General features: G+C 39.9%; 1 protein-coding gene across 2 annotated transcripts in view; it reads left to right on the forward strand.

Moving 5' to 3' along the window:
• Nucleotides 1–18,949, forward strand: part of LOC131980683 (rho GTPase-activating protein 29-like) — a 33,102-nt gene that overhangs the window by 1,819 nt on the left and 12,334 nt on the right. The window contains exons 3-7 of one of the 2 annotated variants that reach the window (XM_059344968.1): nucleotides 12,635–12,778; nucleotides 16,983–17,079; nucleotides 17,709–17,781; nucleotides 18,024–18,084; nucleotides 18,699–18,848. In XM_059344968.1, coding sequence (XP_059200951.1) covers nucleotides 12,635–12,778; nucleotides 16,983–17,079; nucleotides 17,709–17,781; nucleotides 18,024–18,084; nucleotides 18,699–18,848 — 525 coding nt within the window. Of the gene's footprint in view, nucleotides 1–12,634; nucleotides 12,779–15,889; nucleotides 16,352–16,982; nucleotides 17,080–17,708; nucleotides 17,782–18,023; nucleotides 18,085–18,698; nucleotides 18,849–18,949 lie in introns of those variants that run through there. The other variant, XM_059344969.1, reaches the window with a different exon arrangement.

Raw genomic sequence — 18,949 nt, forward strand, 5'->3', positions numbered from 1 at the left:
AGCAACAGCTTTTGAAACAGTGTAACAGCAAAACATTTTCTTTGACTCATTGGTAGTATATCACACCAACGCTGTCCCTGTTCAGCTTTGATGTCTTCTGTGCTAACACCCACAAAATAATGTTGCACTCATGGCGCTGTGAAGGATTAAATGTCCATGATGGCACTGTGAGCTTTTGTGATGTTTCAGATGGATAACTTAAGGCCACAGTTTGCCACCATGACCGACAATCAGAACCACAGGTGTGTCAATTTATAGTGTGATCGTATGAACAGCCTCACCACTAATATGCTAGTGTGCTTGCAGTGTTGTTAGCGTCTTAACAACCGCACAGACCCACACACTGCTACACACACATACAAGCACAATAGACACCAAAGCGGACACGGGCTTATTACTTTCTCCCTTGTTTTTCTCACTTGGTTTTGATGTCTTCGCTCTTGTTTGCAGACACACACAAACACTACACCCACACACATGCTCGCATAGTATTTAGTACCTTAGCACTTTTAGTAACCAATTGTAGAAAATAAATTACTTTTCATTATCAGTTCAAGGCTTTGTTGATTATTTACTCTATTAATTGTCAAATAAAAAATGTAAATGGAAAGCAAAGTGACAATTAACTTACTTGATTTCTCTAGTTGAAACCCAAAGTATTCATTCAAAGTATCATTTTCAGCATTAATCTTAAAGGTTTATTTATTATATGATCCTACAATGCCATTGTGAGTGGACCTTTGATTTACCTTTTTGGTTTCTTTATACTTCTAGTTGTTTCATTGACAGATGGATTTCCTCCCGTGTAATCATTAATGTGGGACTTCCACTGTTAAAACTACTGCTACTCCTGCTGTTCTGCTGAAAGACACATACCCTCACACACACATTCACACATTAATATATGCTGGCGTCCAGCTGCAGGTCTGCTCGTGGGAGTGAGTTGTTTAGCCATTCCTCTGGCTGGGGGAGTGAGGCCTCCTTGAGTAAGCCTTGGCTTGCGTCGTGCTGAGTGTTGCTCTGAGCCATCTTAAAAACATTTGGGATATTTGCCTGAATTGCCTCCCCGTTAACAGCAGCTCTTATTGGGCAGATGGGTATGAAATCATACCGTATGACCCTATAATGTCATTCAACTATAAGTCACTTGAATTAGTGGTTTATTTTTGTTGTTCTTCTCTCTGACAAAATGACACGAGTGGTTTGTTGGAACAGCTCACCCAAGATGCTGCTACTATAATGTGGTTTACAGTCACATGCAAACATTGAGTCATTTTTATTATTAATTGATAACAAAGAGTGGTTTAAATCAAAACCAAGTCAACAATCCTCCAAGCTTTGAATATACACTGTGAACTGAGATTGCTACTAACCGTACACTGAAAATCATCTGATTTACTTTAAAGCTAGAAAGCAGAGAATCAAGACATAGCAGTGTGATTTAGAGACTGACAGTTTTGAGATTTTGAGCATATGTTCCAGCAGCCCCATATGCTGTACATCCTGAGCATTGTTTGTGATCAGTCTGGCTCCTGTTTGCTGGCACTGGAGCCATCCTGGCAGTTGTCTCTTCAAGACAAACACTGATTATCAATGTCCAATGTTTTCTTTCTTTAGCAGGGAGGTTTTTTTTTACGCCACGTTCACATCATACACGTCTTTAAAGCCTTATTTAAAATCTGCCAATAACGCAAATATTTCCTGTCATGTAAAGTCCCTCATGGCATTCTATGGTGATATGATCACATCTTGCCCAATTTGTTTACATCCATAACTCAATTGGTTAAGTGATTTTCTGTTTTTGTCTCAGTGATCAAGGATTTTACAGTCTGGGAAAAAGCAACAGTCAATTGTTTGTTTTCTATTGATTCAAAACTTGTCCTATATTAAAAAAAACATCCATAACAGTCTTAATGCATGCTTCCATATTTCTAACTTTAAAGGCATTTCTTTTGTGTAGATTAATAATTCAAAATGATTCAACCCAAACTGAACACATATGAAACATGCTTCTTCTTCCTTGAATTAAACCTGACTAGAAACATTACATAGCATTTATAAAAGAGATGTGAATTGTCTTTAAAATTATAGACAGCGTTGCTATATCTCTGCCCATGGCGTTATTGTGGTGTGACTAGCAGTATGTGTTTGCTTTCTGTTTGAAAAGATAAACAGCATGACGGCAAAAGGTCTCCATGTGCTGGGGGAAAGCTGCAGGAACAAGCTGGTGAGGGAAGTGGGGAAGAGGTTAGCGAGGCACATGCCAGCTCTCATGTTATTCTTTTCATATTTGGAAAGGCCTGTCACTGGAGTACTGTGTGAAACTGACACAATGCTTTTTTTTTTTGCTGAAAGGCGTGTGCCTGTTGGGATCTTGTCTCCTCAGTGTGCATCTCATAGCTCCTCACACAGAGAAAACAGAGGAAGAGTTTAGCTTGGAAGATGCTTATTTTTCCTCTCAGAACACCCGCCAGTTTTTAGCTGGAGGCACATGTTTGGTTGACGGAGACCCACAGGGGAACTCCATCAGTGGCAATAAGCTCGAGTTAACTAGACCCACCACGTTCACACCCACGACTTCACACTTGAAGATTCCCCAGGGTCAGATTGTGGTGTAGATTTACACGTTTGCTCATAACTGGGCCCTCAGTCACAGTGCTTGCAAGAATTGTTGCCCAACAATAGTCAAGCTGTCAAAGAATGTAACCCAAGAAAAGAATGCAAGGCCGTATGAGTTTTGACTGAGTAGGTGACCCCTGTCCCATTCCCCATGCTGTCCCAAGATGATCTTTGTCCACTTGCACGTTCCAGTGAACACCGTTAGTCAGTCAAGATTTAATTTGATTGTTTAACCATAACATTTAATTGACATCAAAGGGTGAATAACATGTTAACATGTAATTTTGTAAGCAGATTGTCTCACATAAATCATCGTTATTGTCTTAAAAGCAAGGGGGAGACAGTAAAACAGCTACAAGTTCAGAGCTTGTAGTAACAAAATGGTCCTTTAACATTTTCCAGTCTCCTCAAATGTCTACTTTCAAAAAATAAAATAAAAAACAACCTGGTGTATCAGACCACTCAGTAAATTCCCGTGGTATCAGTATGCAACCGTGTTAACCGTGAAGTCAAACATTCTTATGTTGAAATAACTCAAGCTCACAAAATGCGGCTTAAATTCCCCTGATGTCAACATTACAAGCATTTTGTAGTAATAGTGGAACACTTGTACTTCTACAGCATTTTAGGGTAAATATAATAAAAGCGGCATGCACTAAATATTTCAGAATATCTTCTTCATTCTGAAATTTTTCATTTGAGTCTGTATGACTTTGCAGAAGACTGCTTGGTTAATGGTTTTAATCAGGATGAAAAAGGAGTCCTCTACACAGAGCCGAGCTGCCGTCCCCCTCCCATCCCCCCACTCTCCTGCATACTCTGCATTCCTTTAGAACAAATGTTCACTTGTAGCTATAGTGCCTTCAATAGACTAATGGTAGGTGTGAGGCAGATTGACTATGAAAACTCTCCTAAAAATAATTCAGCCTAGATTTGTGGTAATAAATATAACTCACCAGAGGCCACACAGTCAAGGTAGTCTGTCATTTAAAATTTGAATGTTGGGTATAAGAGGAAATTTGATAGGTATTTTTATGGAATCCATGGGAAATATCTCAAGGGAGCTACTGCAGTCCTTGAAACAGATTAAACCTGTCAGTATAATACTATGAGTATATCCATTTACTGAAGGGTCAATGGGGCAGAGCTGCAATTAATGATTACTTTCATTCATTGTTTGGTCTTTTAAAAAGTTAGAAAATAGTGAAAAAAATCCATCTCAGTTTGAGCAATTCCAATGTGATGTCTTCAAATATTTTGTTTTGTCAAAAGCAGAACATTTCCACATGTAAGAGGCTGAAAAAAGCATTTTCTTCCAATTTTGAATGGAAAAAATCAGATTAATCAATTATCAAAAGAGTTGGCTTTATTTTTCTGCCAATCAACTAACTGTGGAAGCTCTACCCTGGGGGAATCATCACGTGTGAGACAAATCATCTGAACTATGCAGGATAAAACTGTTTGATCTTTCAGTTTTGTCAATCTTGAAGGGTAGTTTAGCCAAATGCTGCAGTTGTTGTGCAAGCTTGTGTGCTAACAAGCCCTGTTTCCTCATCATTTTACATCCTTGTTTTGCTTTTAATTATGTGACCACACAGGAACAGCACAAGTGTACATTTCACTCAGAAATGTCTCCTATTTTACGAATGTGCTGAAACAAAACAAAATGTGGTTCGTCCTCATTATCAAGCCAAAAAAGTTAAGGAATGTGTTGAGAAATGTGTGGTGGAAGTTATGGATAGTGTACAGGCCAAAAGGGCTGAACAGTATGAGGTTTTAACTTTTAAAAGCTTTTGTTACAACAACAGATAGCCATCAGGACACTGTCTGAAATCCTATTTCCTTGAATGTTTCTTTGCTCAAGAGAGTTTGGGTTACTTATTTTAGCCGCTCAGCCTCAGGTGGAAAAGAAAAACAAAAGTGTTTCACACTAGTTCCTTTACAGTTCCACTTCAGGGTAGAGCAAACAATTCACAGCATAGTTGCAGACCATGAGGTTGAAAGCGTATTTACCCGAGATAAACAGAAAATGTTCTGCATACAGTGTATTGCTATGTAAGAAGAAGTATTAAATGTCTTAAAATAAGGAGAAACATGTCTAGCTGACGCTATGAAAACATTGGCTTTTTTCAGCTGTTGGTGTCATCATGACACTGATAAGATCTGGTTGTTCTCCAGTTAAACTGCATTGTTCTGTGTTTCTCAGTGCCAGTCTGTATCTGTGTTGTTGTCTGAAGGGCAGCCTATTTCCTTTAGAGCAGAATATGTGTTCGGTTGTTTACCCAGCTACTGAAAGTCGTCTATTCATGTTCTTGTTTTTCTTTCTTCTCAAAGAATATGATAGATAGAAATGTTTCGTTTTGTGGGGTAAATTGTAACTGATAAAACCTGTGTCCTTTTAGGCTTATTAGATTAAATGTTGGCATTATATTCCTTCTATTCTGTTTTGAACAATAAGGCCAATTTTCAAAATTAAACCAATCTAAAATCATATTTACTGGCCATAAAACCACCACCACTCTCTAAAAAAACATAGAAATAGCTACCACAAATATCTCCCCTTCTCGCACAAGTGCCCCTGTGCCAACTGAAGTGGGCTCTTGCGGGTGGTGCCTTCAATTGAGAGAAAAGCCAAATTCGGGCACATAATAGTTTAATGGCCTGCTGCTCTTAGGAGAAAGAAAGGAGAGATTTGTTGGGCAGTAACTTTCCCCTGTGATGCTGAAGGATGTTTTTGTGCAAGCTTGTGGTTGGGGTGTGTTTCCTGGGGTGGGATTTATGGTTATGGGCTCTGGATGTTTGTGTAGGAGATTGGTTCATGGCGAGGGGTGGACTGGCCAGTGGAGCTCCTGCTAGCAGGGGGACGCCACAGCCGGCAGTTGGGCCGACCCGCTGAAATATCCAGCTGTGGATCACCCCCGAGCAGAGAGGGAGGGGGGGTAGGCTTTTGCTCCTGTTTTTTGAGTCAGACTGTTGTTTTTTTGTAGAATACCAAAAACAGTTAATGTCATGTTTGCTCAGCTTCAAATTGACAGACACAACAAAAACACAATTATGCGTGTCCCAACAAATTCTTACATCGTCACACGTCTGTTCTGTGAGAATGAGTCATTTCTGTTGCCCAACACAGTTGTCTACAGCACACATTCCCAAAATGTAGTAAGTGACATCATTCCTCCAGGAAGGTGGAGATTTCACTTGCAAAATCTTGTACTAACAACTTTGAGGTGAAGTCCTCCCTAGATGCATATAGGACATATGGGAATAAAACTGGCAGTACAGTACAGCTTTTCTTTGGTCCCGGTAGCATTACAACATTACAGTTAGAACTAAATCAATAAGTTGATCAATCACTTTTTTAGGCAAAAATGCCACACACTGTTTGTTTCCTGTTTCTCAAATGTGAAGAGTTGTTGCTTTTCTTCATGTTATATGATTTAATATTTTTGGATTACTTAAAGGTCGGACAAAACAAGCAACTTGAATATCACAATGGGATTTTATTGACAAATTAATTAATAGTGCAAATAATTAAGAAGTTAATTATAATGAAAGTAATAATTAGTTGCAGTGATATTAAACTAATTGGAGTTATCAAATTTTATAAAAGTAAAGCAAGACTTAGATTAGAAGATTAGTTACTTTCTTAACGGTCTAATGCCTTGTTTTGGTACGGCTCTGCTGAACTTGACTCCCTCTTTTCTTCATGATTAAAAGTTGTTAATAATAACTCATTGTAGGTCCCATTTTAAATATCAAGGCCACTGTCAATGGCGACTACATTTTTAATAACAATTGATGACGTGCACAAATTGTTGCTGATGAGACGATCCAGCAAGTCTCACTTTGAAGATAATGTCATGTTAGTTTCACACAGTATGGTGACGATGGCAATCAGCAGAGAATCCCGCCTACGCCAAGGTAGTACTGTCCACAGTAAAAACAAAAAGGGAAAAGTACTGGTACAAGAAAAGTGAGTCAAGTCAACCAGAGCTGTACTATGCAGCGGAAACACAACATAAGACTGGAATCTTTAAGCAGTGGTTAATATGTACAAGCCTTTTATTTCCTGTTCTCCTTTTCTGCTTTGTCTCACCTCCCCATGTATCTGATACACTGTGATAGACTGTGTGTTGGTTCAAGAATGCGGTCTTGTCGTGCACCTGCTCTATAGTCCCCCAAACATGTAATGAAGTGTCAAAGAATTAGCCTGGCTGTGAAGCCCAGACCTCACAAAGTGTAGTTCACTAATAGGCTGAGAGGTTGCTGTTTATGGAGTGCCTGCTGTTTACTGTCTGTGTGATGTCTGGGGCCCACTTTGTCTCCAAACAAGGCATGGGAAAGACAGAGAGGCACCCAGCAATGCTGCGTTTGTTTGGACAGGGGGGGAAATTAGCGTTTGGAGATGGTTTCCTGACCAAACAATTCCACCTGTCGCAGATCAGGTTGCAGGCAGCTCAGCAATGCAAGCAGAGACTGTTACAGTGAGTATTCAATGTTTTCTGGCCTTGTGGTTTGTGATTGAAAAGATTTGTGGATAACCAGAGTTTGTTTAGTCCAGGTGTCTCTGTGGGATGGACAAAAAGTGGCCGTTTTGTAGGGGAGCATTGGGGGTGATGACTGAGTCACCACAGAGAACAGTGCGTCACCATGCTGGTATGAGAGGGGGATACACATCTGAGAAAAAACCTGAAAATCATCTGCTGCTGGTGTAAATCCCTCACCAGAGAAGAGGAGGCGGAGGGATGCTGATAGAGAAACGTGGCCTTCCTGGCCTTTCAGTAAAGCCCTGCGGCTGTTTTCCCAAGTAGGACTGTGTCACCAGAGCTGCCGAGGCTTGTTTCATGTCGAGCAGATCGCGTGTCCAGACAGGCCAGTTGATTGCCTGTTGTTATCAGTGGGGGGAGTAAAGGCTGTAACCTCTGTCAGGCCACCTGAAGATTTGGATTAGATTGGTCATTCTCTGCACCAGACACACAATGAGCTTTGTTAGACACAATGGGACCCCCACACACAGCAATATAAAGGGAGACAATAATTTAAAGGGCAAATGTTTGAGCTACTGTATTGTGCTTAAATTGCATCACCACTTAAACCTACTTAAAATTGGCACTCCAAACACAATGTATGCTATGAATATTTAGCAATATTTTGGTAAAATATAGATTGACTACAGAGAAGTGGATTATTCTGGATGAGTTGTTTGAAGAGTTTCTGTTGGCACTTAAATCCCTTCTTTTTCTATGAAAACTGGTCACTAGTGGAGTTTAAATGGACATTATTTGAAGATTCTACGTTTACAAAGGCTATATATTGATAGATTTTGGGTGATGTGGTAACCTTGGGCAAAACCATTGGGAATATTTAGCATAGAACATAAATGACACATATTCATTTCATGGTTTTCTTTTGGAGATATGCTTGACAAATTGAGCATGTAAATGATTTTATGATGAAGCAAAGCATGATATTATAAAGCAAAGCAACCCTGAAGCAGAAATGTTTCAATGTTTTGGTCGTATTATGCATGTTGCATTGCAAACAAGAAGGTAAATGATGAATATTAGAGATCAAGTAAGGCCAGGGTAATGCGTCTAGTGGCATGGTCTGGAACACTGATTAAAACCTTTACTGAAAGAAAGTAAATATAGAAACCTTTGAACTGCCAGATGGCATTTCTTTAATCGAAATTGAATTTACAAAGTGTTCTGTACAGTTAAGAGTTAGATCTACTTACCATAATTGTATTTTCAACACTCAACTGTCAGGAGTTGTGTATCAAAAGAGGGACTAGAAGCACGAGAAGTATGATTCTCAGGTGCATTTAATTGATATCCTGCAACATCCCTGGTTAAATATAGAAAATCCGTCAATCAACTACTTTGATGATTTTTCATCATTTAAAAAGTTCACACACTGGACTCTTCCACTGTCTTAAATGTGAACATTTGCCACTTTTCAGCAGTTTTTTGTTCTTTTTTTCATATTATTACATATGTAGAGGCAGCAGCCTCAAGTTTTTATTATACTATAACTATTTTACATTGTGACTTTATTTTCCTTAAAGGCAGGGAGGTCTTGATCTTGCAGAGAATAAATGAAGCAGACCGAGCGTGAAGCGTGGCTGGGACACCAGCTCATCCCACCACTGTAAAGAAAGACAAGGCAGCCTTGAGCTGCGTTGGTGTTGGCAGGGGGTCCTCCTTTAAACAATATGGCCCAGCTCTATGCCTCAGTGCTGTTATCTCTACCAAAACAATGGCATGGCCCCCACAATTGGCTGCAAATTTCGAGTGCGCTTTTTGATGCCATTGTTGTGACAAAACCACTCACCACTGATTTCTACCAGCTTTCCCTCAGCTGTCTCATGCTGCAGTGAGCACAGATCCTCTCACACTATTCAAAGGGCAACAATGGTGGTGATCAGTATGAGCTGTCACACAAAATTTGACCTTGTTTTGATAACTTTATTCCCATTTCTGATTGTTAAATTTAATTCTTTTGTTTGATTTTTTTAATCTGGGTTTTTTAGGGTGAAGAATTAACAATGATCTAAGTAGCATAATTGCACACAGACTGTGCTGATTTACAAATGCACAATGTGGAGGTCAAATAATGAGCATGAAATCTTTTTGGTACCTTGGAAAAAAAATAAATCTGAATCCTTGATTCAAATTCAGATCTGCCGATTGTGGTCATGGTCCATTAATATTTCCCTTTTGTGGATGGTATGTATTGTGTTATTTTCCCCAAAGTGTATGGTAAGCCCGAGTAGGGCTGTGTTAGAAGTAGAACTGGTAAAGCATTTTCAATATGTGGACAGCTCTTTATAAAAGACACGGTCTTCCAGCAGGAAATGTAGGGTTTGGACAGCCTCTCTTCCACAGTCCTTCTTAGGTGTTGTTCAAAATGTCTCTAGAGTCAATGCATGATAGATAATGTTTTTTAACTCCCTAAATAGCTCTGCTTTCATTACTGTGTGGACCTGGTCTTTGTTTGATGAAGCGTGCTGTCTGTGTGTATATCATTAATTGAAATAGCTGGCTGCTATTTGTTTGTTTGTGCCACTCGATTACAGTGTTTTAACTCTGCACAGTGGAGCATTTTTGACAGCTGGCAGTGGGTGACAGTAAACAAAGGACACAGCCAATACCAATCCATGAAAAAAATGCTCTGATTGGCTTCGGTTCCAATCCAGCAGATTGGCTCAGGACATCCCTCTATCTTTGTTGCCACAACACCATAGCTATTGTTATTTCCTCACAATTTGTATCCTCTTCGCTTCTCTGAAGAACAGATTAGTCTAATTAAATCCTTCTCTTCTCAAAGGAAAGGGAAATGGGTGATCCCAAACAACGTTACTGCTGTTGTCCCGTAGTCATGCTCCACTCCTGTCATGTTAAGTGCAAATTCTCAGGTGTGGACCTGGCTGCCTCTCATATGCTAATGGTCAAACCACACATTTCTTTGATAAGAAAATCTTCAAACACCACTAAGCTAACCAAAATACCCTGATGACCACAACTAAGAAGGAAGGTTAAAAGGAAGGAGAGGGTGTTTAATGATGGCCCATTGTCGGTAGGGAGGGGTACCTCAAAGTGTGTGTTGCAGGGTCAGGGACCTCTCGCCCTGGGGCAGGAGAGCAGGTGAGTCCCCTCTGCTCTTCAGGACACATTCTCTCTAATCCTGGGGGGTGGGGGCAAGGCACAAGGATTGGTTTGCTTCTAATCAGCAAGATGGACCCTGATGTTGCTCTTCTGTCCTTTCATTTTAATCTTTTGTTCTTTAATTTTGTGTATATTTGAGAGTATAAGTGTGATTTGTGTTGTGTTCCCCAGTGATTCATTGTTAAAATCTTTTCTAGCCAAGTGTCTATATGAATGCCTGTCTCTGCTGTCTTTCTTGTGAAATAGTCACAGATGGCCAGGGCTTATGTCTCAGTTGTGGATTATGTCTCTTCTACCATGTTTTACACCAGCCAACTGAATTAGTGTGTGAGTGTGTTTTTGAATTAGAGACGAGTCGAATGGGTAACGCATACAAACAGGCTCTCATTTTCACGCCCTCTGTAATTCCTTTTAATGTTCCAATAAATTCACTCTCTCATCTCATGCTACTGCCTGGTGGGGTCGCCTTGATGAAAAACAGATGACTTTTCTGTTTCCAGACGGTGTCCCTGCCACTTCCAAAACAGCGAGTTAGACATGAACTCACCTATTATCTAGTGCCAACTTGCAGAGCCTTTCCTGATTAGTCTGTATCAGGGCAGGAGACGGACTATCTTCCTCTCCTGTTTGGACAAGATTATTGTGTGTCAAGTTTTCCTTTTTTTGGCTTTTATTTTGCCCAAAGACTTCAATTGTCTGTAAAAACACACTGTAACATGATATGTAAAGTGCTGTAGAGATGTTGTTGAAAAATCAGTTCAGAGGACTTAAGTCGGGGACGGGCAACAGGAGGCCCGGGGGCCGCATAGGGCCCGCTCCCTCACTTGAAGTGGCCCTCAGTACAACTACATGCATTTGAGCATGAAATCTTAAAAGTGCAGTGTAAAAATGCGCAAAATTACTTCTTGCAATTAATGTTGGTCTGCTGTATTTGCACTGAAAAGAAAAGAAATCACAGTAAGTGTTTTTTTTATTTGCTTAAAATCTTTTGTATTCCTATTTATACTGTTATACATGCATTTGAGCATGAAATATGTTTAGTTACTGCACTGTTAACATATTTAAAATTGCAGTTTCATCATATCTGGTTAAGTGCACGGTCCTATATGTGGCCCTGTGGTAGTGTCCATGAAAAATTGTGGCCCCCTCCAGCATTTAAGTTGCCCATCCCTGACCTAAGTAGTTGTGAAGGAAGAGCATTCATTCAAATACATAACTACAGATAAATGGTGTACTTCTCCTCACTTTTTTTGCGTGGTTCTACAGGAACGGCATGCCTTTCATAGCAGAAAGACTAATAGAATGTGATACGGTTGGCGAAATTAAGTGATGGATGTAATCTAAAACCATTTTGTACATTCTGTTCCTCCTCAAGTGTCATCCTCTAAAACCTCTCTGGTAATGGAGAAAAATGCAAGAACCATCTCAATTTTTTTTTGCTGTTCACACTGTCTGGGGAAGAAGTATGCTTGCATAATAGTTACCATGTGTACCACTTCAGTCAACTCTTAAATTAAATTTCTTCGTCCTTATTTAGTGTGAGTGCACTTTTATTGGATTTTACAAATTGTGTCATGCATAAACTCAGTCTCTGCACCACACAGTTGCATCTATTCAGTGCGCAAGCAGTAAAAAGTCTAATAAAGATGACATGTCTTTTAACTCTACCAGGGCTTAAAGATGTTAAAAGCCACAGTAGCTGTTGCACAGATCAAATCTGTGGCTTTTAAGTTAACCGGGATGTTTCTCTCAAGTACAAGTTTGACTCTGCCTCACTTATGACCACAAAAGCACAAAAAGCACGTTGTCATTTCTGTATTCATCAACTGCACCTTTGTGAGAATGTTACAATCATGACTGATGCAGTGTGGCCTGTTTACATAGACACAAGCCTTTTCCGTTGTAGATGGTGTCACTGTCTGCTTGGCGGAAACAGAAAAGAAGTTTCATCACAGTAGTTTTATGCTGCAACAGATGAGTTAGTCACTTTACTTCTGAAGACAAAACCATGCACACAGATATGTAATAACATAACGTACTGTATCACTTGCCCTGAGGGAAATTGTTGGGATGAGACAAAAGATGACACACATGTACTTTGTAAATAAATACTGTGTCATTTCGAAACTTTGCTAAGACAAAAAGAATGACAACAATTAATTTGACCTGTAACTCAAAATGCAGTGCCATGGTGGTGATTTTGACTAATAGATGAAAATGTGTGATTGGAAATGGTGCATGGTAGCTGGCTTTCAGATTTAATTAAGCTTTTGTTAGACCTGTCAAGGTCTTGGTAGTTGCATGACTTAACCTGGCTGACTCATTTATGCGTTCCTTCCTTCTTCCAGAGAATCTGGAAGGTCTTCAGCAGGTGGTGCAGGAACGTTTGGCAGAGTTACTCCGCGTCCTCAAAGCTGTCATCAGCAAACACCAGACCCTGAACTCAGCGGACATCCTGGGAGCGGCTGGCACGGTCATTGCCAAGGTCAAAGGTCAGTAATTACTCACTATCGTGCATGGACGCACACAGACATAACAGGTGAAAACACAGGCGCCCAGATGATGCTCAAATATCTTGGCATAAAATCTTATTGTTGCATTACTGGTTCAGGCTAAGGGTCTACGTCAGTCTTCCAGACTAGTGTGGGAAATGCCCTGCAGTAATATTTTATTGCTCTGTTCATGGTTAGGGTTGGCTAGGAGATTTGTTTCTAAAAGGTCACAGTATGAGAAGTTATTACTCCTTCAGCAACAGATCTTTTTCCCGTCTCCTGAATGAATACAAACAAAAGGAATCTCAACTCACGAGTTCAGTCTGCTAGAAATGTGATCCACTGTAAGGATATTTCTTCACTCGACTTGCACACAAGAATCTGGCTGTAATTTGCATTCCATATTGTAGCCACTGCAGAGGCCCCTTGGCAGGCTGCTTGTCGGTCAAGCACATCCACGTGTCTTCATTCTTTTCCCCTGTTCGGTTGTCTGACAGCTCACCTGCCTTATCTCAATATCTAAGTTGTGACCTACTCCTTAAGAATGCTAAAGAATGTGTTTGCATCTGTAGTCCATTGAGTAGTGTTTTTACAATGTTTAGAATGCAAAAAGGAAACAAAAGAGGTGAGTGTTATATCACCCAAAGCCATTTTTGGCATTGTTGAGACTTACTTTGGGACAGACACTGACGGGATGGAAAATGACACCATGGCACCAAGAATATTCTTTCTAATAACTTATGATTTCTAACTATTACTAGAGTGACAGTACTACTACTTTATTCTTCAGATATAATTTCCTTATATGAATTATACATCATATACATTTGGTGACAGACCACCATTTCCCTTCAAACCAGCATAAATTCTTGTAGGCATTTTTTCCACACCTGCCGTAGACTTTTGCATAGTACTACCAAATGTATATGATGTATTATTCATATAAGGAAATTATATCTGAAGAATAAAGTAGATAATAATAAGTAAATTGCCTTTCAATGAATTGACAAGCATAGCGTCTCCACCCTCCCATACAGTGGTTGCTGATATGAACTGTCAAAGTTAGTTTTAAATCTGAAAATAAACAAAGAGGAAAAAAGAAGAGGTTGTTGCCAGTGTGGACATTTTTCACTGTTTCAGAGGAAGACAACATAATGCGAAATTTCAAAAACCTAAAAAAAATTGTAATTGCACAAAGATTTATTGTATGTATTGTATTATACAAAGCAGAAACAGTTGTGGTGCTGCCAAATTTAACAGGTATTTAAAAACTGCAGGGAGTTTACTAGAGACCGCCCAAAGGCAAAAAGCATTAAAATCATGGAATCATGGCCAATCTTTTTTTGTGTTAGCTTAAAATACAACAATGACTGGTTCCATTCATTAAGTTATTGTCGCCATATCCATAAGGTCCACAAAATGTGTTGGTATTGTCACTTTATACAAAAATCACTTTTAGGAGACGGTATTAACAAGTTCTAATATTGCATGCTAGAACTGTACAATGGTATGGATTAACACACTCACACTGATGGAATGGTCTTACTGTACAAAAAGCCCTGTCATTTAGTCTTGCAGTAAATACAGCAATTGTATATCTAGTGAACAAGTTGAAGCTTTGAAGTTTGCCTGTCCACAAGGGGGTGCCTTACATCAACACACACCCTGGCTGGACTGTCCCTAATGACCAGTAGGTAACACAATATTGACACAGTCAGCGAGCTAGAGGAGGGCTGAAAAGGAGAGGCTGACAGAGGAATGAATCAGTGAGACATCAGAGATGAGGACTCAAAGGTTTGGATGATAACAGGCCTTGTGCGTCTCAGTGTCTTCAGAGTGTGTCGTCTCCTCACTCATGTTCCTCTTTGATGCTCCTGACACCTGGGGCACTTGGACAGCTGCCAGAATTTACTGGAAAGAAATCCTCCTCCCTCCCTCTCCAAACACATTGTTGTCCAACCAGTTTCAAATGCCATTTACATGTAGATGTCATCCACACAAACTATTCGCCTGCTATTGTTTTTCTGTCATCTGACAGTCTTTGTTAATTAACACGAATATGTAAGGAACGTGTTCAGCTCCACTTAGCTGTATGATGCAGTGGGTTCACGCACATACTTGTTCTCTGTTTGTGTGTCATCAAAGATATGATCTGCTCACAGACTGTCTTCAAACCAGACCCAGACAAGGTTTCTTTTCCTGGTCACATTTAGAGAGATTGTTCATTGTCCCCTCCTCCTGCTGAAAAAATGCAGGGCACTGCAATAAAAGTGTCAACTTCCTCAACTTATTGAAATTCTTTCCCTGCTCTCGGTCCCCCTTTGTCTGGGGAAGATGCATGAAGCTGACAGAGAGTAGTTGTTTACCGCAATCAATCTTGTATGTCAAGGACCCTACGCAGATAAACCTTTTGCAGATTGATTTAATTAATCTTAAGAAAAGCATGTTGTTCAAAGTGACACTCTTTTCTACTTTTAAATATTTTTTATTAGTTTGCTGTACTAAAAAATATATTTAAGTCAGTTTTTTTGAATGGCCTTTCACACTCGAGAAATCAAGTTATGTCAAGCCAGAATTATCAGAAAATGATCAGACATGCTATTAACTCACCAAAGACATTTTTCTAATTGTCCCAGTTATGGCTCAACCGTGAGAAAACAATATCCCCTGTACTTGAATGATGCAGTTTCCATATTTCGATCGTGACAAAGGGGGCAGAGCTCTGGAATCATTGTTATGAGACCCACAGGATGTCCTGAGGAAGAAGTCAGCGCAGAGTTGTACGCTAGCATTCAGGGCCAGAGAGGTGCACGACAGGGAGGCTCGCACCTCGGTGTCAGCTCTCCCTCAGTTCCTCAAAAGTCTCCCTGGATCGTGGGGGTTGCCTCCCCATCCCAGGATGCCATGACCCTTCTATGCTTCATCGTCGGTTGGAAATTTACAATTACCCAACCACCACTGGCATGGATCGAATTTGCTTTAATGAAGAGAAAATGGAAGCACAAAAACTAGAAAGCAGACTTGAAACTGGAGCTGCTTAGAGCTTCTTTTTTTTTTTTTTAATTGTGGTTCCAGTTACTCGTCAACAAAAAGGTGAGCGTTGTCAAAGTTATGTTTAGTGTTACATGTCACAGAACTCAAGCTGTGTGAGTGTTTCCTGTTGCAGGCAGACAGGAAGTACTCAGCTTAGTCGGATTTCACTGTGTCTTTGGTTCCTCTGATTGCTCTCTGCAAATGTCTTCTTGCTGAGTAAACTGTTCTCTTACCAGGAAATCTCTTGCCACAAAATTTTGTCAACCTCCGACGGCCCTACGGTTCTGAAATAGGTGGACAGTTTGCTGCTAATAAATCTAAAAGTAAAAAATGTGTACAATTGATGGCCTTTTCTTTGTATGATCACCATGGAAGAAAGCCTATGGGATTATAACACACTGGAAGAAAAAAGTTTAATTTGGGATTATTTCTGAATACTCTTTGAAGATCTTTGAAGCTGTTCAGAAGAAGACATTTCTCATTCGGCTGGAAGACGTGGATTGTACATGTCATTGCTCTTCCACTACTTCTGCTCTAACGGTTGTGGTTTTTAAGCTGTTTTCATAGCGTTGTCTGTAAAACTCTTGACCCTGTGTAACCGCTCAGGGGGTTTAACTTTTTGTCTGTCATCGAAGAGAACGTCAACACTTAGGTGAAACAACTTAAGCACTTGTAGAGGCGATAAATAGCCTCCCCACAAAAACCAAACAGTCAACTATGGTCTCTATTATTTAATCCTGGAAAGGAAATGACAAAAAGAAAAGAAAAAAAACAATGATTTGGGGGAAATTTCATGCATTTAATCTGAAATGATTACATTGTTGTTGATTGATTGATTGATTGATTGATTTTATTTGACCATTCTTGATATAAAAAATATGAAACAGCAACCTGTGTCATACGTAATATAAATAGATAAAAAAATAGTCAGGGATGACACAATAAAGCCCTAAGGCTTATTTCCATTGTGGTCCCTATTGTTGTTGTTGGTTAAGAATCTATTTTAAATGTATTGTCCATGTGTTTATTATCGTTGGTACCTCATTGCCTAGCTACATACAGGCCTTATTGTGTTAATACATTTGTTGAATGATTGAGTATGCATAAGTTGGTTTGTAATACAATTTCATTTTTTGGCTGAAGTTCTCGTGTATTTTATCACTCTCCACAGCTGTTAACTTCAAGGAAGTGAACCCAGAAAACACAAAAGCTATATTTGGCGAAATACACACATCCATTGACACTTTGGCATTCACATTCGGCAATGTGTGAGTACAGTGTTTTGTAAACCTTTTCAACAGATTTTTTTCATTACTTTTGTAAGAAAAGCTGGCTCACTTCAGCCAATCTTCCATCTTAAAGGGACAGTAAACTCTAAAATCCAAAATAATTTTCTTTGACTGTAGTGTTATTAATTAGCTAGATTGTTTGGGAACAAGTTGCCAAATGTGAGAGTGTTTGAGATATTGGCCATAGAGATGTCTGCCTTTTCTCGAATATAATGGAGCTATGTAGCATTTTTCTTGTGGTGCTGAAAGTGTTGACTTCATTCAATGTATTTTACAAGCTGGCTGCCATCTAGTTCCATTATATTCAAGAGAAGCAGACATCTCTACGGTTGATACCTCAGACACTTCGCAACTCACATTAAAAAGATCAAGAGCGATAAATTAAATGTGTACTTTTAATTTTGGGTAACTGTCCCTTTAAGTCTTTAATTAATCCCTCTGACATATGCATAGCTGTGTATTGAATTTTAGATCATCTTCTTATTTTTAAGTGATTAACCTCATAGTTCACAGGTGCATTTCTGGAAGCCCTTATTTACTGAACAGATTGCAGTTTAGACCATATTAAACTGTACTTCTGACATAAAAGTATTCATCTTCCCTTTCAGAGTTTCTGACTTCCTTATGGGCGATGTGGACAGTGGCTCAGGGTTGGGGATCCCCCAGACCAGGAGAAGCAGGGTAAAACACCACCTTTTTCCCCCCAGCTTTCAGGCTATTTTTCCAAGCTTTGTTTTCAAAAATGGCCGTTTTCAAAAGGGTGCACTTATAGCAGCAATTTCACAGCGCCTCCATTTAAAAAAGCCTCAAAGACTTGCTTTCTGTAGTTAATTGGGGTGTTGAAAACCCAGCTGCTTCTGATGTCTAACTTTGATTGTATGTCTGCTATTCCCTCCTTATAATCTGAAATGTCTTTTTCACAGTCTTTTGACAACCTCTCTGTGGATCCTGAAGGATATGTTTCAGAGAAAAGTGACCTTGTGGGTAAGTGTTGTTCACATTTCATCATTTACCTCGGAGCAACGTAGGAGCAAAATGAATTAATCCTGAAATGTAATAGCTATTAGTGGCTGCTTTACAAAGCTTGTAATGGTTGCTCTGTAGCCCAGGGCAGCCTAAAGTGTCAGCTTGTGAGTTAGCTGAGTGATTTAGGCTCTGGACTCTTGAATGCCTGAGGTAGACCCACCCTAAGCCTCTGCTTCCACCCCTGTTATTTCTGCTGCTTTTTTCATACTAGCTGCTCGTTTTCCCCTCTCCATCCACATATCTGACATTCCTTGCCTGTTTAGGAGCAGTTCCATGTGGGATGGGAAACACATGGGGTTTGTGTTAAATCAGATGGTGGGTCCCTGAAAGAGGTGCATCACAGTGTAACCAGTAAAAAGAAAATAATGCTGTTGGACTATTTGAAAGGATGCCCGGGACTTTCATATCCTCCTACACTGTCAACTTTAACCTGAATGTGTTTTTTTCACTTACCTCCCACACACGTCTGTTGGGATAGTAAAACTGAGACACATCCATCCAACAATTTTCTTGATACCATGTGTTTCGGTTCACTGAGTTTGATTTGTGTGTCTCCTCTGCTGACTCTCCAGGCCCAGAGGTGCCGCTGTCACGGGAGGAAGAAGTTGACTTGGCCCTGCTGAAGAATGACGGTGGGGTGGAGTCTGCTCTACTCTACGCCAAGGCCTGGTCCAAGTATATCAAAGATCTGCTGGCCTGGATGGAGAAACGACTGGCTATGGGTGAGACATTGAGTCCACTGACAGTACATTGGGTTTTGACACAGAGTGGTACTGCATTAGAACATAATACTAGATGTTATGGGAAAGGATGGCTATGGATA

The sequence above is a fragment of the Centropristis striata genome, chromosome 11 (genome assembly GCF_030273125.1).
Source record: "Centropristis striata isolate RG_2023a ecotype Rhode Island chromosome 11, C.striata_1.0, whole genome shotgun sequence".
NCBI classification, from domain to species: domain Eukaryota; kingdom Metazoa; phylum Chordata; class Actinopteri; order Perciformes; family Serranidae; genus Centropristis; species Centropristis striata.